Below are 24,150 nucleotides of genomic sequence, written 5' to 3'. Positions count from 1 at the left end.
GTTCCTCTGCCCCTCAGAAAATCCCCGAGTGATATTACCATTTCATTGAAGTGCGAGGTAGTTTGTGCTGACTTCACTCAAGTCTGAAATAGCAAAATTAGGTGAAATTATTATTTGAATTTCCTTTCATTTGATATTGTGCTGACTGCACACACCTGTATTAAGTGCAGCATTTCTTGTTCATTATGCTTTCAGTGCATTCACACTACATGCAAAAACATTTCTAGTGTTTGAGACTGGAATCTGTATTTCTCTTTGCATTTGTAGGAAACCAATTGCTATTAACCATTTGTTGAGTGAATGTTGGAATCTTTTTTTCCTAGGAGCCATCATTTGAGATGCTTCCGTTGACTGGAAAAACAATAATATTTGATAGCTTTCCTGATCCTTCAGATACCTGGGAAATAATTGAGACTATTGGCAAAGGAACATATGGAAAAGTTTTCAAGGTGCTAAATAAGAAAAATGGCAGCAAAGCAGCAGTCAAAATTTTGGATCCCGTTCATGTAAGCTACTTAAATTATTTGGTTTGTGCTTATTTAATTGTAAGTGAATTTATGTAGTCTTTTTTCTTTTTTTTTTTGATAGTTCATTTGCATTAGAAGTGATAGTGGAATAAACTGCTTCAGCCTGTTAAGTATCAGGCTAGTTATCCATGCATTTTTCGTATCATAAGTGATCTTGGAAGTGGTTGCATATGGTAGAAGTCAGAGGTATACCTAAACTTTTTTACTTTTACTTTTGGTTCCCCCTTGTTTATCTTTTACTTTCAGAAGCAGAGCTGGTTATTTTCTTTTTCAGTACCAGGAGTCCTAGCCACTTCTATTTTTATCGTTGTTCCCTTTCCTTTTATCTTACTGGCTAGTATGTAAAAATAAAAATATTATGTACTTTTAAGTGCTTTAGATGTACCTTCAAGCATCTATTTTGAGTCCATGCTTTTAGCTGAGTTGCATGCTATGACACGTACTTTAAAAATAAAATAGCATACTTTATTTTTATTGTTATTGTTGGTTTTGCATTTTCAGAATATGCCAAAATATGTAGATATCACAAAGGGATCAATCTTTTCAAATGGAAAATACAAAGGCAATAGCTCCTACACACAAAGGACCCGGTGACTGGGAGGTGGAATTACTATGTTGTTGAGTATGCTTTCTGTTCTCAATAACTGACATTTGTTGGGTGGAAGATTAATCTTCAAAGAGTAAGGAAGAACGTTAGTCTGGTTTGTAAAGGCATACCCAGTTAACTTCAGTGGTGCTGCACATGTCTTGGGATTTTTCTTGAGAACAGTAACTAACAAAACATGGACAAGTAGCTGTTCCTGTTTCAAGTGGCCCCTTTTAGCTCATCTTTTGCACTCCCAGTATAGGGTTGTGAGGCATGTGCCTCCATTGCATGAGAGCTGGCCAGGAAGGGAAGAGCATGCCATGCCATGGGAAATGCTGCACATCTGGAGCTGCAGCCACACAGGGTTCTGTCTACCCCTGCATATCACACAGTGTCAAATTACAATCCCATGGCCCCTAAATCCATGAAATGTGGTTGTGAAAATGTAGCATCTTGCATTGTTTGCTGTGTTTCTTGTTGATCTGCTTTTTATTTCAGCATGCTTTCGAAGCAACAAAAGGAGGCTCATCTCAATTCAATATCACATACCTCTCCCAAAGTAAATGTGATCTGCAGCCAAGTGATAAGCATCTTGATGAATTCAAATGCATTGGAAACTCTATTTTTGACTCTGTTGCTTTGTGTAAACAAGATTCTTGTGCTTACAATAAGTAAGCAGGACTTTCTTGCATTTGATGTTTGTCTAAATGCCTGTATAACAGGAAATGCTTCTGCTTTCATCTCTTTTGCAAGTATTCAGGGACGATTCTTAAGTGGCGACTGGCTATGATAGGGATTACTGGAGGCATCAGGGAATGTGTACCATGTTGTGTACAATTTGGAGGTTGAAGGAAAAGAATAAAGGATGATGAAGAAAGAAGAGGTAGTAAAGCTGATGCTAGAGGAAAGAAACTAAGTAGGAGATAAGGGTATGTAGAATGTAAAGAGGACAAGAAGTATGGTGGATAGAGAGGCAACACAAGAAATTGAAGAAGGGAAAACATAACTGATGAAAACAGATTCCTCATTTTAATGAAAAAATGAAGTCAGTAATGCATTCAACATCACACTTCAAGATTTGAATCTTTTACCTGAATATATTTTCCTTTTACTCTAAGAATACTATTCTTCTTTTTCCCCTCCTCTTTACAGGATGTCTGGAGCAGCTGCTGTACCTCCATGTTACTGTTAAAATGGCAATTCTATATTAGAAATAGGGTGAAAGCAATAAACTAGTTCTTTTGGTTTAAACTGAAAATATTATTAATGGCTGCAGAGGGAGCCATTGCAATGAAGAAAGATACTTTCTGTATTCTTTAAATTTTACAATTTTTTTCTTTGAAGAAGGTTTCAGAATTGTGCCACTTGATAGACTGAAAAAAGCAGAAATGTGTTTTTATGTCACTTGGTTTAACTCATATTTCTAAATTAAACAGGGAAACTAAATTATCATGGGTGATGCCGAGACTGGAATAAGCATTTTATGTTTAATCCTTTAGAGCTCTCAGATTCTTTGTGTTGAATAACAGCTCAGCTTTTTGAAACTGAAACAGGAAAGTGGAGGTGTTGAAATGAGATTATATGAAGATGGAACTGAGAATGTTCTTAGTCTTGTCCTCAGGGCTATAAGTAAATGCCATTGTACTTTAGGGCTCTTAGCCAAATTATCTTGTGTCTAAATTCACATGAAAATATTCCCTCTACCTTTTAAAAGAGGTACTCTTATGCAGGTAAATATGTTAAATTCAACCAAATATTTCAAGTTCTCTTCCTTTGTAAAATGCAGAGGAAAATTTTTCTTTCTAGTATGCTCAGAATTAATATTCTGTTAATTTCATTCTCTCTCTTTTAATTTCTCCTTATAATAGTAAAAAACCTCACAAAATATGAGTACTCCTCAGGAGACAGAAACCTCTATTAAATCCCAGTAGAACAGTGGGCTAATTCTTTTCCAGTTTCCCCAAGGCAGCCAGGGCTATTGTATGTCTCGTGTAGTTTTTTTGCTTTTGACTCTTTGGGGGTTTTTGTGGTGGTTTTTTTTTTTTTTTTTCTTTATGATCTGTCCTTTTGTTTTTGCCAGATATATTTTATCTCTTCATCCCTTCTTATTTTCCACTCTTTCCTTTTCCTTCCTCTGCCACTTTCAGTGCCTTGGTTCATTCTTTCTTCCTTCCTTGCACTTCTTTTATTGGCTGTATACTGTGTTGTGCTTACAGGAAAATTAAGTCAGAGTTCTTCCTTTTTATGAAAGAAAATTTCTGCTGTTTTTCAGCTACTCCAACAACAACAACAAAAAAATCTCTAAAACCCTTCCTGTGAGAAGACTTGTTCTTGTAATCTCAGTATGAAAGTTTAATGGCCCAATTCCTGAAAATACTGGTGATGGGCAAAATTCTTTGAGACCAGTCAAGCTGGTCTCAAGATAAAAGTCTAATATGAGAAACTTGAGTTGGATTTAGCATTGGAGAGACGTGTGTAAGAAACAAGTGAGTGAAGTGCTCTTAGGGACAGATGTCTTTGGTGGTGAAAAAAATGAGGAGGAGTGTCACTCATTGGGAATACAAAGCATCCCTTTTCTCTGTCATGGTCGCTTCCATTTGGCAGTGGTGAGACAAGTATTCAGCACTGAGTAGGTACTTTTCATTGATGTGAAATGCATTCATATGGATAGTGGAGTTCAGAGATAGCCTTCCTCTAGAATCGATTTTTCATTTCTATTTCTTTCTGGGTGAGTGTAAATTGTATTTAAAATATTTTAAATCTAGAAACAAGTATGTTAACATTTTTTTGAGATATAAACAATGCGGGGAAATGACTGCAGCTCTTCTGCCTTCACCTGTGGCCAGGATGGATTGAATATTTTCTCAGCATGGCTGAAACACAGTCTGATAGTGCCCCCTCAATGAGCAATTCCAGTACATAGGTGGAGGGGGGTTACATGAGTCATCCAGTGCCCACTGTTGCTAGCATCCATGTTTGGTCTGGCAGGGCTTGCACAGCTCCTGGTGCATGTGTTGGCAAAACTTGTCCTCATCTCTCATCTCCAAATGAATTTCCCCTGCTGTGTAAGACACCTAAAGTCTGTAACGGAAGACTGACGAAATCCACAACTCCTGTAGTTCAGTAGGAGAACCTGGAGAGATCATGGATGTCACCAATTCCTATGATAGCAGAAAATGAGAAAAATTCCCAGATGATTCTAGAAAGTGGGATGATAAATTAGTAAGATGTGGCTGCAGTCATATTTGTTTGTGCACAGAAGGGTAGAGAGAGGTTGTTCCAGCTGCACCATCTCTAGTTGGAGACACCCTTGAGACAAGAGAAGTAACATGACTTCCTGAGGCATCTGCACCGGTGCAATCCACCCATTTGTGGCTTGTAGTGACTTTGCCTTGAAATGCTCCCTCCCCATTCTCCTGAGGGCTGCTCTGTCATACCCAGTATGTTCATTAGTTCAAATTGATAAAGACCAAGTAAAAAAAACCCAGATGACTGATTTGTATTGAGTAAGAACCAACTTTGTAGCCCTGCAAAAGGTACATTCATGTTCTGTTTTTTTTTTTTTTATTTTACATTATTTCAAACTACATTTGAATAGCCAGAAAATGCTGTGTTGGGTTTTTTAAATGGCTATCACTATTTACTTATTAACTGTTATGTATTTCTCATTTGTGACACTAGGATATTGATGAAGAAATTGAAGCAGAATACAACATTTTGAAAGCTCTTTCTGATCATCCCAATGTAGTCAAATTCTACGGCATGTACTATAAGAAAGATGTGAAAAATGGAGACCAGCTTTGGCTAGTTCTTGAGGTAAATAATTCAGAAAAACAAGAGTTTTCTTCCAGTTGACATTCCTATGTTGAGTATAAACTCAGTGAATGAGATGCAAGTAATTTGATGTTTTTCTTTAGAGTGGTTGCATGTGAAGTGATAAATGCTGTTGTTAGTCTTTTCAGTGTTCTGAATTAATGATCTGCTCTGAGTTCAGCATTCTTATTTTGATATTATACTAATAGTGCTGTGCCTTCAGAATTAGGGTATAAATTCTAATAAGACTTCGTAGGATTTTCTACCCAAGATCTTTCTTTGGCTTGTCATGGGAATCTTCCTCTGGTAGCATTTCTTTATATATGACTAAGATATGGTATAACAGTAAAGAAACAACTATGATGAATTTTTTTTTTTCCAAATGAAATGATAGCATTTAATTAATTGAATTGCTTTTTTTGTACAAGTAAATGGATAAATAGATAAATAAGCCAATAAAAATAGGTTACTGTCCAAATACTGTTGAAAGCAGCAGGATTTCTTCAAATGGAGTCAGAGCAAGACACCGCCTATAATTTGTGTGTTTTGGTATTTAGTTTTGATTAATCTAGGAGCAAAGAGCTTGATTGTTATTGTTTTCATAGATTCACTATAACCTGCAAAAACTTCCTTCTCTCCCCAGAGGAAAATGAAGAGGAATGTTAGACAGGAATAGTGTGCCTTTCCTAAAAATGAAGGCTCTTGCTGATGTCTGATCAGTGTTTGATAAGGTTGAAAATGAAAAATTGGTTGTATTTTATGATTTGTCAGTTAAATGATTACAAATCTCCTGCCAAATACCACCGTGATACACTGGTATATAATCCTGGAAGCAAGCTCTAAAAAATGCTTAAGTTCTAAAATCTTTTCCAAATTCTTCTGACTTGCATTGGGAAGGTGTTTTTAAGAATCGTTTCCATCAGAAACTGAAATAAATTATTAGGTTAGGCTGACATGAAAAGACGTCAGCTCTTTGTGCAGTGAGCATCTTTGAAAATCTAGCTTCTGTAGTGTCTGCTGGGCATTTGCAACTCCATCTGTGGAACTTCTGGCCTGTAAAGGATGGATGCCAAACAGCCAGGATGGAACAGACTGTGAGAAAACAGTCTGTTTATGTTTTAACTTTTGTATTTCACACAAATTTACTTTTTTAATGTGAAAAACACAAACTTGCATCTGGAGTACAAGTTTTATATTTACTCTTTGCATGCCCAGCTGTACACATGCAAGTGCTAGTATGGAGCATGTGGAATAGTCTTGGATGCTTTCTGTCACCGCACATGTAGATCCATGAATGCAGTGGATTTCAGTTGGTGTGTGTACACATAGATATGCATGAGTAGAGAAATAAATTCCAATGGTGACTTTGGTGAAGCTTTTCTTTTAATAAAAGTGTCTGTGAGAGAAAACTGTTGTGGAACAGATTCCTCTGCTTAAGTGTCACCTTAAAGCTGTTTGTATGCAGCTTTACCAGGCCGTTGTAGTTTGTTTTTCATAGTAGCTATTTAGGTGTCCTACAGTTCACAAGAATTAAGATATCTTCTTCATCTCAGTTGTGTTTTGTTGGGGTTTATTTTGACAATATATTGGTGTCTAAATTCATAAAGGTGGTGATTAGTCCATACTTTAGCTTACAGAGACATCTGTTTCCATTGCTTTGGGGTTTTTTTAAATTTGTTTTATCATAAGAGAGCATTTTCACTTTAGAACTGTTGCTTCCCCTGAAGAGGGGAATCCAGTCTTGAAATTTAGATTTGCAAAATTTGATGCCAAGGAGATCTTTCTCATCTCTGTGGCTCAAAAAACGCCCTTATCAACTAATCCCTGCAAATTCTGTGTGATCCTCTGAAACCAAGATGGACCTTTTGCAGTCAGCACGTAGCCTGTAGATATGTTCCCAAAGACTGAAGGGATAGTGTAGACCACTGCAGTTTGCATAATCTGAAGCAGCTTCCATAGTATCTGAATGCAAAATGATGTCAAGGAGGAAAAGTAGAGAATTGTGCACTGTAGTATTCTGGATTCCTGCAAAGCTGCAGCTGCCAGGAAGAGTTTACAGGAGCAGTGGGGCATTGAAAGCAGAGCTTGTTGCTCTGCTCTGCTTTTGTGTTTGTTCTGTGACGGAATCTGTGTGCTGGAGGTTTTGGAGGGTAAGTTTCTGAAATTCCACTAGGAATGAGTTTTGATAGATGACAAAACTCAGAATTTAGTAATGAACTTAGATCCACCACTGTAGCTTACCAACAGAATTACTCTGTGGAGTGTTTGAATCTGAATCTATGTATTTAGATGCAATTAAATAACTTTTTCCTAGAGGAAAAAAATCCTCAGCTGTTTAAGACATGTCCCATACAACGTATCAACAGCAAGCTAGTCTGGAAAGAAAGATTGTTGCCAGGTTTCTTTTCTCCTAATTCAGTCTTTAACACTGGTTTTATGAATTGTACTGTTCAATTCTCACACCTTTTTTAGTATATGCAGTGTCATGATTTTTGATGAATCCCATAGTTTTTGGTAGCTGTTTTGCAATACACTTGATCGTGTTTGGGGTTTGGGGAAAAGAGGCTAATCAGGTTTGAACTAGGTTAAGGTAAGTGGCTGAGGTATAGTTTTGAGGCCAAAACTGACCAAGTACTTAAAAAGGCTATCCTAAAATATTATAAAGGGTTCTTGAGAGATTTTAGTCCTGAATACTTGAATTATCATAAAATTGTCAGACCTCATAAGTTACCACCCATTCTGAATACTAAAAAAGACGTTGGATGGGTTTATGATGAGATTATTGCAGTCTTGGTGTGAAATATTCTGCTCCACCTTCCATCTCTGTTTTCCAAAATGTATCTATTCTTATATGATTTGAACCTGTACTCTCAAATTCTTGGACAAGGTAGTTGGACATTTCATTTTTAACTAAAATTGACACTTGGATTTGCTGATCACTAAGTGCCTCAGCAGTTGAGGCACTGGATGTTCACAGGCCAAGTTGAAGGCATTGTCCTCTGACCAGAAATCATTAAACCAGATGACTATCAAGAAATATTTACCTACAACTAAATGGAATTTGGAGCTGACCTATTGGTGTGGGTCATCTGACAGTTTCTTGGCCTTTAGAAGCCAAAACCAGTTGCTTCAGAATGATGGAAATGATCTGTTACAGAATAATCCTTGGGTAAACATGACACTTCTTCCGAATATCTTCACTTAATAATTGCCTAATAGCATGTGCCTTTATAGAAATCTTTTTACCAACTTGAAGTGAAATTCCTCATTTTCTGCTGAACTTGGATTTATTTTTCTTTGTTGTGTATCTCTGTGCTAATGTGCAGACTACCTAACTGATCTTGTAAAGCATTTTGAAGTTACAGTGCTGTGAGCTGGAAATATGCTTCTAAGAGAGTAGGAGCTATTTTTTTTTTTTTCCTGTTAAAATAAACAAATACTTTTTTGATATAATAAAGTATCAAGAGCTACATAGTCAATCTCGTATTTTGATATAGATCTAATAAGTTAAAAAACATGTATAATGATTACCTGGAAAAATAAACAAACTTTCTGCATAACAGTTCTGCGTGTGACACAAGTATAGTATTGTAGAAGTGTAAAGCTACGATGTTATATTCATCTTAACCCATAAGGACCTAAACCAGAGACTAGTATAGAATATAAATTTTAACAAATAATTAAAAACTAAAGGAAAATTAATTAAAGATGAGAGCTTTTAGCATCATTACAATTTTTTGGTAACAAAGTAACCTAACTTTCTCAATTCAGCATTTTTAAGGAAACCACCTACATGAATTAATGTGAAAGAGGAATACATCTGTATGGAGTAACAGTACTCTTGACTCTCCGTTCAGAAATGCCCTTCTCTCAGTAGGCTGCACTTAGGCTGAACGTCAGCCCCTGTGTAGATGCTGTTCTAATTATGTTTATAATAAAGAATATTGCTGGAAGGAGGATTCTTGCCACGTGTGTCCAGAGATGCAGGCAGAAGAAATTGGCCTATTGAGTTTGTGTTGAAAAGAAACCACTTGAGTATTACACTTGGGATGAATCAGCTTAGCAGTTTAACATCAGCAGACATCAGCATGTTGAAACAGCTAAGGCAGAATGTGCTATAGCCTATTTCTTTCTGCTCTGGATGTTAGCTCAGAAGGGAATAGATCTGAGGTAGTTGGAAATCTGCTCATGGAAGATAGAGCAGAGAGGTAAATTGTATCAGGCCCTACAGGTGAACATGTAAGTCAGGGGCAGATGAGGAGAAAAAGTGGCACAGCCCTTGTCTGAGATCTGGTGCAAAGAACAACCTAGTCAAGACTGAATGAAGGCTGAAAATACCACCGCAAGGTAGATGGTACGTCTTGTGTACCTTTTACTTGCTACTGTAAGCCACAGACTGGGAATCATAATGCAACATATTTCTATAGTTGATTTCCTACACAGATCAGATAGAACTTCAAGAAGCATCTCGGTCCATTTTCAAATGACACATAGTTATGCATGCCATATTTGAAATGGACTGGTGTTTGTGAGTCATGTAAGCTAGTGTATTTTATCATTCTCAATATATTTTTATGCTTAGGAAATAGAGGGAACATCCATTATTTTTACAGTAAAAAAAATTAAAGATTTTGTTTTCATCAGTTAAAACTTAGGTTGGCAATGAAAAAAAGTTTGGATGGAGTGACTTCCCACCTAAAAATACAGTTTCATAATATCAAAGCGTTTTGTAGAAAACTCTCCGTTTTTGAGAGGTCTATTTCCGTTTCTGGAGAGGTGGAGAGAATCACCAGGAAGTTATAGAAATAAACTGCTTTGTGCTGAATGTCAGTAAGACTGTAAAAGCATTCTTTTTAGGTGTGTTGGTTTTTCTAGTGTGTACGTGAACATTTGAAGAACATCTGCAATGCCCTTCTGAGTTAGACTAATAGTCCATGTAGCATAGCATTCAGTCTTCTGTGGTGGCACTAGAAGATGACGTTTAGGAAGAGTCAGTCCAATTTTTGCAGTCCATTTCCCTCATGCTCTCTAGCAACCATGATTGTTGCATTAAGGATGCCTCAGACTGTTCTATTTAGTATCCATTTAGGGGCACAGTAAACCTGATGATGATGCTGTCATGCTGTACAGTCTTCTTCTAGAGCATGCAATTTTATTTTTTGTGTCATTATTATATACTTACTACTACACGTAATATTCCACATACTAGAATATAATGTTTTCAACATTATGAAGACATTTCCAAATCAAAATATTTTTCAGTGTGTGGTAAGAAATTTAGAATCATGTTCATTTGAAAAGGAGGAATATGTTACAATTTGCAGTGGACTGAAAGCTCTGTTTTCTGACCACTTAAAAAGTACCTTCACAAACAATATTTGAGTAGCTAGTGCAATCTGTACCAGCGCTGGCTATGCACAGTCCGGACTAAAATGAACCTGATTCGTCTGTGTTCTCATGTAGAACCTTTTCTTGTTCTAGTGTAATCTTCATCAGAGAAATCATGTGAATGTGTAGAATAGCTTGTCCTTTGAACCTGCTTCTCTAGAGAAGTGGCATGTTAACATTTTCCATTCCTTCAACCTTAAAATGTCAGAAAATAAATGCATTAAATAAATCAGTAACTAGTACTACCGTTCTACATTGTTGCAGGCAAGGCAGTATACTTTGAGTTCAATCTTCTGGATGTTTCTTGATGTTAATTGAACCTGCTGACCAGACACTGGTAATTCAAAGGAATTACAGAAAGATTATCATGAAGGATTGTTGTGATCCAGTTGGCAGCTGTTTGCTAATTTAAAATTTGCCTGAAGTGATTAAAATTTGTTACTTAACTTCGATCTTTTATAGCTAACATCAAGAGGAAAAACTTTAAATCTACAAATAACTAAGTATCTTTTTAAATCATTGGGATGCTTCTATTTATGTTGCTTTTTCCAGAAAGAACAAAACCATTAAACCCAGTAAACAGAAGCTCTCAGGAGTTTTTGAATTAAACTAGAACAGAGAAAATTGTAGTGCTTCAGTTCACCTGGTCGTCTTTTCACAAGCATAAACAACATACAAACCCATAGTATGGATTCCATTTAATCTGAGTGAGGACAGTGTAGCCCTATGTGGAAAAAAGTACCAGGATACCAAACTGCCAACCTGCTGTACCAGCATAATGGCAGTCCATTGCTGCTATGCTAGATTACTTCTAGAGGCTTGTGAGGGCTAGGAATGCTTGCATGTGTATCCAGAATGCTTGCAACAGGATAAGAACTGTGAGAGAACCTGTCTGACAGACTGTGATAAGCACAGGGTAGAAAACCAGTGTAGTTCCCACTCAAATACCAATTATAAGGGCAGTTGCAATTGTCTGGGGAGTTGCTTACATATACTGAGTGTGTAACAAGCTGAGATCCCCTGATACAAGTCCTTTCCAGTTCTGTACAGATCCTTTAGAAGAATTACTGTTCTTGAATTTGCCCAGAGATGGAGAGCTCAGCACAACATGTAGAGCATCAGTTACTCCTTTCCAACCTGAAAAGTGGGCCTCTGTAGCAGGGAGCCTATATCAAAGCTTTAAGCCGAACAGAACAAATGGATTCGGAAATGGAGAAGCAAGGGGATAGCAGAAGTCAGTTGTAATCTCAAGCAGCTGCAAGCATTTGTCAGCATTGCAGCACAGGAGAGTTACTGAGAGGATTTGAAGGAGGATGGTGATGTGGTTTTCTGTTTGTCTTGGCTGCTCCATCAAAGTAGAAAGGAACGTGTTATGTCAACAGGTAGCTGGTGATGGATGCCAGCACTTGATCAAGGATAGGTGCAGATCTATTGTTGCCTGAGGAAAGGTATTAGGGCTGCTACAGGTCCTGACAATTAAAAGCAACTACCTCATATCTGATGTGACGGACAAGGGGCACCTGGTGTGAGGGTTCAAGAGAAGAGTGGCATGGTCAGAGGTGGCTGGTTAGGGATAAGAACTCACCAAGGTCAAGAGAAGAAGGTGTTGCACTAGCTCCTGGGTAAAATCAAGAAAGCCAAACAATACATCTGCACTGCTACATCTGGCCTGGCGTGAGTGTGCTGTGCTGTTGCACTGTTGTATTTGGTGTTTGGAGAGAGAAGTTTAGCAAATCAGATGCTTCCAGATATTTACAAATGCTAACTGTGGTCACAGAGAGAGCCCTAGAGTTCATGAAATATGTATAAATTTTCCTCACAGATTCATAAATGAACAGTGACAGCACAATTTACATATGTGCCAGAGAAAAATGAGTATAATTAATGCCTGAATCTTGTGGCTAATAGTTTGAGATCCTTCACTAACCTACTGCAAGACTTTCTGATCATGTTGTTTTTTTGACATTTCATGTAATTCTAGTATATGGTGTAATTCACTGAAGTATATCCTTTTTTCTTTTTTTTTTTTTCTAAATAAAAAAAATCCTCTGCTCTGTAATGTAGTGTCCTGTTTGTGAAGTTATAGTTATGCATCTAGAGGAGTATCAGTCTCAGCAGGTCCAGTTGCTTTGGGGAAGGGAGATTATATTTTTTTTTTTCCAGCTGGGCAGTTGAGATACTGATAGTGTGGTTTCTACAAAAGAAGAGCAACCATAGTCCAGTGTAAGATCTAGGTATTGATATTTTTTAAAAACTGATGCTAAAATAGCCAGAAGCATCCCATGAACTTGTAAGATCAGGACAATCACATTTATGTATTACAAAATTCAGATCCCTTTCCTATGTCCACACAAAGGAGGGCAGAGGTCTGTCATCCAAATATTTCTGCGCTGTTGTGTGGCTTAACAGGAGTGGAGCTTCAACTGTTTGAGAGCTGGAAGACTGGGTGATGTAAAATGTGGAAAGAGACAAACTTAAAAAAAACCAAACGCCAAACCAAACACCTCCCTCTTCCCTGTGCCCCAACCCCCCAAACAACCAAGACAGGTTTTACACTCATCTCGTCTTTCAGTAGGTGACAATGTATTTACTTCCAACTCATTAATTTTGATTTTATGAGCTCTGTAGGAGGACTGATAAATTCTGTGTGCTAGGTAAGTTGATTGGTATTTTTAAAACATCTGTTGATCTAGATAATCTTCCTTGACTAGGGATGCAATGTTTTCACCTCAGTCCCATATCCCAGTCTAAAAGAGTAAGGAGCCCTGTACCATGTATGGGGCTGGGGATGGGTATGGTTCTTGCAGTGAGAATGTGCTGTCACCTCCACATGGGCAACATAACAAGACTCTTCACAAGATACTGCTCCTTTTTTGCATCCAGGCATAGACTACAGCTTCAGAGTGCTGGTTGTGTCAAAGCAGGCTGGGCATGGAGAAGAAAAGCTCTGAGTGAGGCAGGTAGTTCTGTCTTTGTCTATTGCTGAGCTTTCCAGAGCCATGTAAGTCCTGACAGCTGGCAGTATTCTCTCCATTAGCTTGATCTCTTTCCTTTCTCAGTTAATGGCGTTGTCACTCTTCATGGCACCTCTTAGTTTGTGGAAGAGGGAGAGGGGAACTGCTGTCAGTGTTGCAAAGCAGCTAATGCTTATTTTTGATGTGGAAGGGCATTTGGCTGAAAAAATCTGCAGCCTCAGAGCCTGCAGCCTGCAGGAAGGCTCAGAGCCTGGTAGGACACTGAGCATGCAATCTCCTTTTGGGACATTGCATGGTGGGAGTGACTTAGACTAGTATATCTAAAATTTAGCAGGGAATTTAATATCGTTGAAGATGTTGGGACTTCAATTGTTGAACTCCATTCAAATGCAGATTTTTGTCTTAAAAAAATAAGACAACTGTGAGGAACGGGTAGGATTGTAGAAACTGGAGTTGTTTTTATTGCTGTGATAGTTTTGGCAAGAGTGGGAAAATCTGAATTCAGTGACATGCATTTTTCTGCAAGGCTTCTATTACTAACAAGTGCTGGCTGGAGTGAGTCCCACAGGAATCTGTGGGAATGCCTAGAAGCAGGACCCAGTGGTCTCATTCTGGCTTTCAAAGAGATGAGCCTACCTGAGATAAACTAGAGACATGTCTATATCAGTCACTCTTTTACATGAAATAGAGGACCTTGTGGTACATACAGATGAATAATTTATTCAGGATTTTCCTTTGGCATGATTACCATTGCTTTTGTTAGATACAGCAGATACTATACACAAATGTGTTTCTGTCTAGGGGAATAAAGACAAGTTTGTGGAGTTTTAAAAAAAAGCTTTGGATGGAAATTGTTCTGTATAATGGAATATATGATAAGAGTTGTAATAAGAAAGCAGATAAGCATTTTTTTTTTTTAATATGGGAGATTTACTATAAAACAGTAATCTTTCAGGAAATTAGCATAGTGGAAAATAACTAGTCCATTTGGGTTTTATGGGAGATGGGGTGGGGGGAAGGGAGTTGTCATTTGTCTAAATATTATCAGGTATTTCCAAATGACATATATAGAAGGAAAATTAAACAATTCAAAATTGCTTTTTCGATTTCTCAACATGGGTCATTTTTCAGTAATGTCTTTGGTTATAATTGCTCCATTCAGACCAACATTGAATATTTTGATCCATTACATGTCTGAATCAGCCTTGATTTCTCCATTTCTAATGTGTCCCTGTCTGCTTCCCAATTATAGCAATTTTTTATGCTTGAATTATATCCTATTTTCTCAAGATCAAAGATGTGTGGCTGCAACTATCATTTGATGCTTCCAAGTTTTAGTAAATACTCGTAATTTCTCTGCATAATGAGTATTTCATATTACATTGTGGTTTGCACATTCTGTATCCTTTAAACAACTTGTGAGCATATGTTATGGCCCACCTTGCTGAAGAATTCTGTACATGCAAAAAGCTGGTTCTGAGTAACCTCTAACAAGTTTTGCCACCATGGAGTAGAGCAAAACCCCAGAAAAAAACCCCCTGAGTTTTGCCATTTCACTACGTAATTAATTAGGATGTGAATACTATGCCTCTCACATTCTAATGTTTAACATCACTTTGCTTTCTATACATTTTATTTTTGTTCACGTCTTGGTTCACTAAAAATGTGAGGTTATTTTTAAACAAAGGCAAAACACCAAAATGCCCATTTACATAGCTTTTGGTTAAATCCCAGATTACCAGACCTACTTTAGCTTTAGTGGGGGATGGCATCAATCGTCGTAAGAATGCTTGGGCTAAGGCTTGTCTCTCTTCGCTTCAGACACCTAAGGATTAAACACTTAAATTCAAGTGTGATAGACAATATAACTGTACTGTGTTGGTTCTCAGTTTACATGTTGGGTCCCTTTATAAAGGGAGCAACTGGACTTGTCTGTAGGGAGAGAGATGTTCTTTGTTGGTCGGAGAGGGCTGGAGGCTGCAGACTATGGGAGAAGGGTACTATAGCAAGGAACAAGGAGCTGGAACATGCAGAAAGCAGCCAGCCAGGTGTCAGTGGTGACAAAAAGGGAAGGTTCCTGGTCTCCAGAAAGGATGTCAGTGTTTGTTGCAGTTCAGAAAGCTGCTGACTTTGCTGAAACTAAACCCTGGAAGTAAGGAACTGCCTTGCACAAACACAGTGACCAGGGAGGGATCAATTTACAGAGCACTTTAATTTCAGTTCTGTTTGATCTAGCCCCTCTGAGTTAATCATTCCAGTAGTTTATTTAAAGAAGAAAAAGAAAAAAAAAGCCTTTTGAGTTTAGCATCCTTTTGGTTCTTTCAAAATTCTCTTTAAGAATGTCTTGGAGTGTCCTTCAGGATGTCCTTGCTTTGTTAGGGTTCCATGACAGTTACACAGTCGCTGAAGTTCCTTCTGTAGTCACCAGAGAGAGGCAGGCAACTCCTAGAGCGGTTAAGCTAGCCTGTCCTGCATGCTTCTGCGAAGAGAGGAATTGCCTTTTGGCTGAGTGTGTTTCAGCTTCACTCCTTTTGTAAAAGGAGCCTTTAGACAAGCTTTGTTGTTTGGATCTGTGCTTCCCCAGCCAGCTTTCAAACTCAATAGGGAAGATTTCTATTGTAGTAATTTAAATTATGGTGAATTATATTAAATTATTTTCTTCCTATGGGAATGCAGACAAAAAAAGAATTATGTGTAGTGTGGATATGGTAGTACTTGGAACTACTGTCTGAACCCCAAATCATATAGAAATGCTGCTACAAAAGAGGAATGTGCTTTGAAACGTTTCTTAATTGGTGAAGAGTAAACAAAAGCAATGTGGTTCTGAGCAGGCAGTAAAAGCTGTGAGGTGCTTACTGTTACCACCCTATTTGCTTATGAGATTTTGTGTGATTCCCAGAGCCTCAACTACGTTTGCATCAGTCAGCAGAAATTCGTCTGTTGACATTATTGATCCCAGGCTTAGGCCCTGCATTTTCTCCCTAGCCAAGCAAATGGTTTTGCACTCTAAATGTTATTTTTACCACTGCTCCTTGTGTATAATAAAATGATAAATAGGGCTAAGTTTTCTGTTTCAAAATGTTCTGTCTTGGAAAGCTGCCTCTTGCAGCCCTGGGCTCTTTACTGACCAGTGCCTTTTAGTTTTGTAGTTAGCTTAGTTTTAATTTTGCAAAATGGTTCTTCCATTTATTTGATTTTTTAAAAAATTACAACTGTGTTATGTTGTTGCCAGGCTGTAAAGCTATGGTTGGAGCTCCTTCAGAATTTCTGTTGTAAATATATTATCTAGTGATTTAGATCTCTGTTCCTTTACACAGCACTATTCAAAATCATAGCTTGATACCACTTCAGCTGTATAGTCTTTTGGGGAGAAGATGTAGACAAGTGATACATTAATTTCTTCATTAGCAACTTCATGGGAATATAAATAAATTATGTCATAACATAAAGAATGTGAATTATAGGATGGTGCAGTATGAAGTTTGCATCTGGAAGAGCTAGCAGGGGAGTTCAGCTGGGCTGTGCCCAGTAAAGCTCTTGTACAGCAATGTCACCTACTTGGTTTTTTTCATTCTATTAGAGACAAAAAATTATTACAAATATTTCAGAGCAGAAAAAGTCATCCTTTGAGGGGCTTATTTCTTTTTATTTTTGTGCTTTTAAAGCCTGGTGGCTTCATTCGATTATGCTGAGTTGAAAGAAAAAATTTAGAAAAACACAATATTGGCGTAGATGTGGTGTTTCCATTCTGGCCATGGCATGAGGTAGAGATACCTATGTCCTGACTGAGAAAAGATGAAAGTCTGTGAAGACCAGCATTGCATAAGATGGAATATTTAAACTTTTACTCTGGCTGTCTGTCTTGTCAGTGCATGCCATGACAAAGAAAATAAATTAAAAGCCAGACTCAAAGTGAAGAAATCAGAAGTAACAAACACCTGTGAGACTGTCACTAACACAGCTCTGGAGGTGGTAGATGATGTAGGAGAGCAAAATTATAGATACCACATGGTTTGTGATCACTGAAGCTAAGTAACTTAGGAAGGATGTTTGTTTCAGTGATGTTTCATTTACACTGAACTGAAAGCAATCAACTTTACCTAAAAGCATAGAGCATCTCTATGGTTTCTTTTGGTTATGGGTTATCTTTTACTGTTGTTAGGAAAAATAGGAGCTGCAGTGCACATCTTTCTTCCATTTGAGATTACATTAAAACGATGCTGCACAGACAGGAGCAGTGTATTGAACCTCTTGGCCTGCTAAAGAAACTTTTGGTTCCCTGTAAGTCTTCAGAAGGACCTTCAGGTATTTGTGGTAGGTGTTAGGTGCTGTCAGTAGAATGTGCTGTTTGGCAGTAATAGTTCTGAAGAGATGTCACACTGTAGGCAGAGAATAGGAGTTAAGCTGGTCACAGCTGACCCTGTATGATAACTGGGATTGTGAGATGGACAGTCTACCAAGTTCTGTCTTGGAGACAGAAGGCAAAGAAAATGACTGGAAATGGCTGTATCAGGTTGGTTCTGTTCTAATACAGAAAATCTCTTTTAAAAAGTTGAAGATGGAAGGAAATTTATGTGAAAAAAAGCCCCAAAATAATTGCGTTCTCTTCCCTGAGGAAAGGAGGGATGGTGGAGCAGCAGGGTTAAGGATAATGAGCTTTAGGAGAGTATGCTTCACCCACCTTGGGAAACTGGTAGGTACCTGTGCTTAAGAAAAATAGTGTAAAAATGAAGGAATGCAAGATAGCTGGCAGTTATTGAAAGAAATTAAACACACAAATTAACCAATGCAGAGTAAAGATAAAAGCGCAGTAGGAGACAAGTAAGAGTGCATCACGGTTTGCTTATTTTAATATTTCAGAATGTCTTCATGTTGGAGAAACAAAACCACACAGCTGAGGTACAGGCATTTAAGGATAAGCTTGAGAGGCTAATGTGGATTATGTTATTAAGATGAGAGAGATTAAATACAAGAACATTTGATATATGTCTTTACAAAATGAGGAATAATAATGACCTAGGGAAATACAGACCAGTCTGTTTAACTTTGATAGCCACAGTGATCCCAGAACAAACTAATAGAAGCCACCATAGAAATACCTAGAACTCAGTAACGTGGTAAGTGGTCAACTTGGATTGGGCGAGAACAAACCATATTAATAAAATCTCTTAATAGGGTAACTGGTGTAGCAAGGGGAAAGCAAGAGATAAGATGTGTCTTTTGTAAGGATTTGATATGGTCCTATGTGTCATTCTTGTGAGGAAAATGTGGAAATAGAGAAATTTCACATAAACAATAAAGCAGATAACCTCTTTTTCATAAAACTGGACTCAGTAGTTTGCTTTTGGGCTGAGAGTCTTAAGTGGGCATCTGCTTTTGGTCTGTTTCTGTTCATTAATGACTTCAATGAAACAAAGTCCACATAGCAGGTCGGGAGTGGACACTTAGTTTAATTACAGACATGTTGGAGAATAGCATCAGATTTACAGCTGTGAATACCAGAGGGATTCTTTTGAATCACAGGAAAAAAATTCGGTAGATACATGAAAAATACTACTATCCACAGGAGGAAGAAATGGGATATACCTGACTAGGCAGTGGAACTGCAGAAAGAGATTCTCCGCAAAGTGGAGATTCTTCTGTTCTGTTCAGCTTTTTCCAGCTAAGACAAGACTTCCAAAGGAATTCTGTATGTAGTCTGGGGCAAAACATGTCACAAACATCAGTGGCAAATTGCAGGCAGTCTAAATTTAGAGAACAGGGATAATTTCAAAAGGTTACAGCAACTAACTTTGTACAGCCTAAAAAAGAAAAAAATGACATATTGTGACAGTAGTCTGACAGATGATGTTAAATAGAGAATAATTATAATTTATTCTCAAAGACGACTGGGGGGAAGAGCCAAACTAAAGCAGTTTTACTGGAAGCAAAAAATACTCGGGTTGGATAGTAGGAAGAATGCTCTAACTATTGAGCTGGTGAAACCCAGAAACAGGCTACTTAGACTGGAGTCTTCCTCAGTAGGAGATTTTTAGGAGCAGGTTAGACAAGTATTTGTCAAGGACCACTTGAAAGTACCAGCTCTCTACACAGTGCAAATGTATTGGCCTAAATTATTTCTTGAGGTCCCTTTTACTCCTGTGTTTCTGTTTTATAACAACAAAAGAGCAACAAATAAGAATCTTTTGTTCTTACAGCAGTCAGTACTAAAAGGAAGGTACAGTCAGCTTGGAGGCTGGCAGCATTGCTGTTCTGCTGTCGTGGGAACAGGTCAGATTCAGATTATTGATCTATTCTAAGAACAGAAAAAAATGGAGATTACTGCCTGAGATGCTTTTAGCATTCTTATGCATGATGAAATTAAAGCAGGGTTGGACAATGTGACTTTTTCATTACTATCATTCATGCATGCCGTAAGTTGTGCATGTGATGTGCTACCCAGTCATTTATAGCTGTGAAGCCTGTAAAGATAGGGAAGGTAGTAATTGTAGTTGCCCCGCTATTTACGTCCATGCTACTAAAATAAGATGAAAGCACCTTGACAGCTGTAGGATGCAAGCAAATGTTACCTGACAGCTTACTAGAGATGTATAAATCAGGAGCAGTTGGATGATTAAAGGCTGTAATAGCCCTAACAAAAGTGCAACTGATATTTTTCTTAAAAGCAAAGCTGATACTGAAGCCTTATTCAATGGGCATCAGAATCGAGAAGAGCTAAACAGAGAGAAGTGTATCAGCTGGGTCAGATGAAGAGTGAGTAAGACCTACAAAGAAGACCTGCGTGACTGTGATGTGATGGCAATTTTAAACTGACATTTCATGTGTTAAGATCATGCGATTTTGTAAATCTATTGCTAAAGATAGCTTTGCATACTAATAGCTCAATTACAGTAGCACAGGGTTGTGGCAGATGGGTGGGTGGAGGACTCTATATCATTCCAGTGTGAGTCTTTGCCTTTTGCATGCCAGAAAATCATAAGGGAGGAGCCCTTCACTACTACTGTAGAAGAATCATAAGCACCTCTTCTGATACAGCTGTGTATGGCCATCAGAGCTTACAGCCCTTTTCAAGAAGGTTTTCACATGGATCAAGCCTTGTATCAAATTATTCTTTCCCTTGGTCTGAGTATGCAAGATTTCCTTAGTCCTTTCCTCCTGTTTCTGCTTTCTAAATATCCATACTAGGGACTGAATATTTTAAAATCCAAATATTATAAATCATAGAAAATTATAGCTTGAAAGGGACCTTTGGAGATTATTGGATCCAGCCTCCTGCTTGAAGTTGATGAACTTCAATGTTACAGGTTTGCGCAGGGTTTGTTCCGTTCAAGTTTTGAGTATCTCAAAAGGATAGTGATAACACAGACTTGCTGGGCAATCTGTTCTGGTGCTTAACTATTCTCAGTGGAAGAATTTTTCCTTTACGTCCAGTAAGAATCTACTGTCTTGCAGTTGGGGATTTTTACCTCTCATCCTTTGCTGTGTGCCTCTGAGAAGTGTCTGTCTCCGTCTTCTCCACTCCCTTTTATGTAGTCGAAGGGTTCAGTTCACTCACCTTTTAGTTGCATTTGCAGGTAATATTTGCATTTGTCCATGAAGGCACTGAAAATACTGCCAGTAAAGAAAATACCTGTAAATCACAAGGGAACAGTAGAAATGACTAACATTAAATTGATGGAAACTGCTCATGTACAAAGTTATCAAGATGACATTTCTAAATAACATCCTTGTGGCAGGATCATTAATATCTTCCCTTAACATGTCTTATAGGCTGGACATTTGTAAGAGCCTCTCTCTTTAAATTGAGTTTATTCAAAGCTTAAAAGGATTTCTGTCTTTCCTTAAGAAAATGCAGCCTTTGGAGACTTCCTAAAAACAGTTCAGACTGAAGGGCTTTGGTTTTGCATGCATTTCACATTACAGAGTATGTGGTTTCTGAGAACCAAACTGAGAAGTAATTACATTTGGTTTACATCTATTACTACTTGTTCTGCCAAACCTGAGATACCACCATCACTTCTCCCATATGCAGTTTTCCTCCTGGGATTACTGGTTGCTTAAAATAGGTGTTAAAAAAGTGATACAAACCAAAAGCAATGTGTCTGTGCATGCAAGAGAGAATGTGTGTGTGTGGGTGGGGGGGGTTGGGAGTGTGGAAGAGAGAAATAGAACTATTACTCTCTCCTCACAGAAGAGCCTGTGTCTTATGACAGGTTGAAGTACATCTGCATTTGGTAAATTACTTTGACCTCTAGGATAAGAAGCAGCCCTGTGACACAGGTCAGATAGACACGTAGCTTCTGCTGTATGTGTGTGTCCTGAGTCCTCAATGAGTTTCTTGTTTTCTGCTGATAGTGCCCTTCATCAAGGTGTTCTGAGGATATTTTACCAAATGACGTGCAGTCATGCACAGACTGATTAGCTGTTTGGCCATGTGAGTTCACAATGCTTGCAATGAAATAATAGCTACCAGAACCTCTCTTCTCTAGATGCTTCACTGGAAACGAGAAAGATCTTTCTAAAAAATTATCTCTGTTGCCTTCTTGATTTCTTGTCATCCAAGCATTACAGTTATCTTAACTCAAACTCAGTAACTTTGGTAAGAGGCTACAGAGGTTTTACTGTGGACAGCATGCTACTAAGAAGCAGCAAAGATATAATTATAAATAGCACTATTTAACAACACCCAAGAAAACTTCTGGTCCAGCAGTACTGCTAAATAATCCCGTAATCTCTCATTGAAAGACTCTATGAGCTAAGGAAATATAATTGATTGGTTTTTTATGGTTTAGAGTTTTTTCCCCTTTAAGTTTTTATGTCATGAACTAGATCCTGGTCAACATCCCCAAGGATAGTTTATCTACCTATCTACTCAGATTCCCAAGCAAGCATGGTCCACCACTGCGTCAGGCAGGAGTATTGTAGTTTTCTGTAGATTCTTGTTTTGAGAGGCAAGAGAAGAGTCTGACTTGTTATGAGAGGGTCTTTTTGATGTATTTATGATAAGCTTGCATTGAACATGCATGCAGTTTGATAGCTTGAGTCAGGAGAAAGAATCACCATTTGAACTTTAGTTATTTGCATGGTTATAGGGACATGTAGCAGCTCTGCCTGCAAAAAATGGACAGTGGAAACAGAGAATGACACCGGATGCAACATTTTACCCATGAGGATTTGTTTAGCTTGTAGAAAAGTAGAACAAGGTTAGTACTAACTTGTGTCATCGTCGTCATCATTCCCACCTTCCTTCCCCAAGCAGCTCAGAGCACACACGTACAGTGCCTGCTATAATCTCCTTTTCTACTTGTAGTTGTATTCCAGTAATCCCTTTTCCTCCTTATAGTTGCTTGCATTTTAATACCTAGCCTTTTATCCCCTCTTCCTTCTCTTCTGGTGGTCTCAGAAGAATACAAATTGTCTGATGTAGCAGTACAACTCTTTTGAGACAGAAGTAGCAAAAGAAAAGTTGCCCTATGTGTGTGCAAGAATCTGTGTCTATGACATCCTCAGCCACCCTGCCTTGGGAGTTGGTGGAGGATTTCCATGGTGGCGTGGGTAGCTTCTGTTTTTTTCTTCAAGACCTGCTCAGCTGACCTTTTACATACCCAAGTTCAGTTTAGTTTGGTCTAAAATAATCATAGTTTTAGTATCTTATTTTACCTGATATTTTAGATAAGTTTTATTGCATAATACAGATATTTATCTCGTAGTAGGGATTTATATCTTATGAGAGGGGTAGAAAAATTAAAGTGACATGTTTAAGAAAGCAAAAATGAACGTTGCTGACCCACACAACTAAATTCACTCTTGACTTTACTGTCTAAACATTGAAGAATGTGGTTTCTGAGGTATAATTTTTTCTTTCTCCCACCTACAAAAACAGTATTTTCCTTTCTGGGTTAGTCTTCTTAACCTTGAACAGAAAGACTAAGAGATATCCGGCTCTGTAAAGAAAACAAAAGAAGCAAAATTTTAATACTAGATAATGAAGAAAAATAGTTTGAAGAATGTAATGTATAATTTATTTCACAGTTGGTTTATCACCTGTCAGACAGTTTCAGTGCCCTGAAATACAGGTGCATTAAATTAACCAGATTGTCATCATCCATTTGGTTTGATTAAATGTGTAGATGACATGGCAAAGTTAAAACAATAGAGACCTTGGTAAGATAATGTCACTGTAAAAAAAAAAAAAAAAAAAAAAAAAAAAAGGTAGCCAGAAAAAGTCAATGGAGAAGACAGACCAGCATGGCTAAAGACAGTAAATTAAATCCTTCTCAGGAACCTGACACTGATCCAGTAAAGTTCTTAATCTCATAATTTAAGCATATGAGTTTTTCCCTCTCTAAGCATGCATATTGTCCCAATGAAGTAAGGGTGAGATGAACCGAGTTCCAAAATTGTTGCCATAGAGCTCAGCATCTGTCATACCAGAGCCTTCATTGACTTGATGGGGGACACATCCTGCAACAAGACTTGTGTATTTAATGTTATTTTTGTAGGCATGCATATGGTGGAACTTCAGTGCAACTGATGAGTTCCAAATGTAATCAGAAAATTATTGTTATGGTTGTATACAAAGGCCTATAAAATGTTTTATACTGTAAGGTGCAAGTCTCTTTGTAATTGCAGTGCAGAAAAAATGTAGAGGTATAGAAGAACAGATTAAAAAAATCATACACAAAAGTATATGATGTCTTGAGTTCTGCAGTTGAGAGGTTTTGTTAATAAATTATGCCCTTGATTTGAATAGACTTCAAAATCTGTAGTCAAAAGGAATCACTGTTTTGTGCTACATCGATAGAATGTCTTATGTGAGTGTTTTCATGTGAAAAGCTACTGGATGATACAGTATAAAACT

The 24,150-nt window shown here is 37.8% G+C and overlaps 1 protein-coding gene across 18 annotated transcripts in view; it reads left to right on the top strand.

Moving 5' to 3' along the window:
- Positions 1-24,150, top strand: part of MYO3A (myosin IIIA) — a 136,019-nt gene that overhangs the window by 18,396 nt on the left and 93,473 nt on the right. For all 18 annotated transcript variants that reach the window (XR_012633202.1, XR_012633201.1, XR_012633203.1 and 15 more), the window contains 2 exons: positions 324-506; positions 4,795-4,929. Coding sequence is in view for 15 of the 18 variants with exons in the window: in XM_074900113.1 (XP_074756214.1) it covers positions 339-506; positions 4,795-4,929 (303 nt within the window). In the remaining 3 variants the exon portion in view is untranslated. The remainder of the gene's footprint in view (positions 1-323; positions 507-4,794; positions 4,930-24,150) is intronic.

The sequence above is a fragment of the Athene noctua genome, chromosome 2 (assembly GCF_965140245.1).
Source record: "Athene noctua chromosome 2, bAthNoc1.hap1.1, whole genome shotgun sequence".
NCBI lineage: Eukaryota > Metazoa > Chordata > Aves > Strigiformes > Strigidae > Athene > Athene noctua.
The sequence above is the reverse complement of the archived record's forward strand: the minus strand, read 5'-3'. Positions and strand labels throughout refer to the sequence as shown.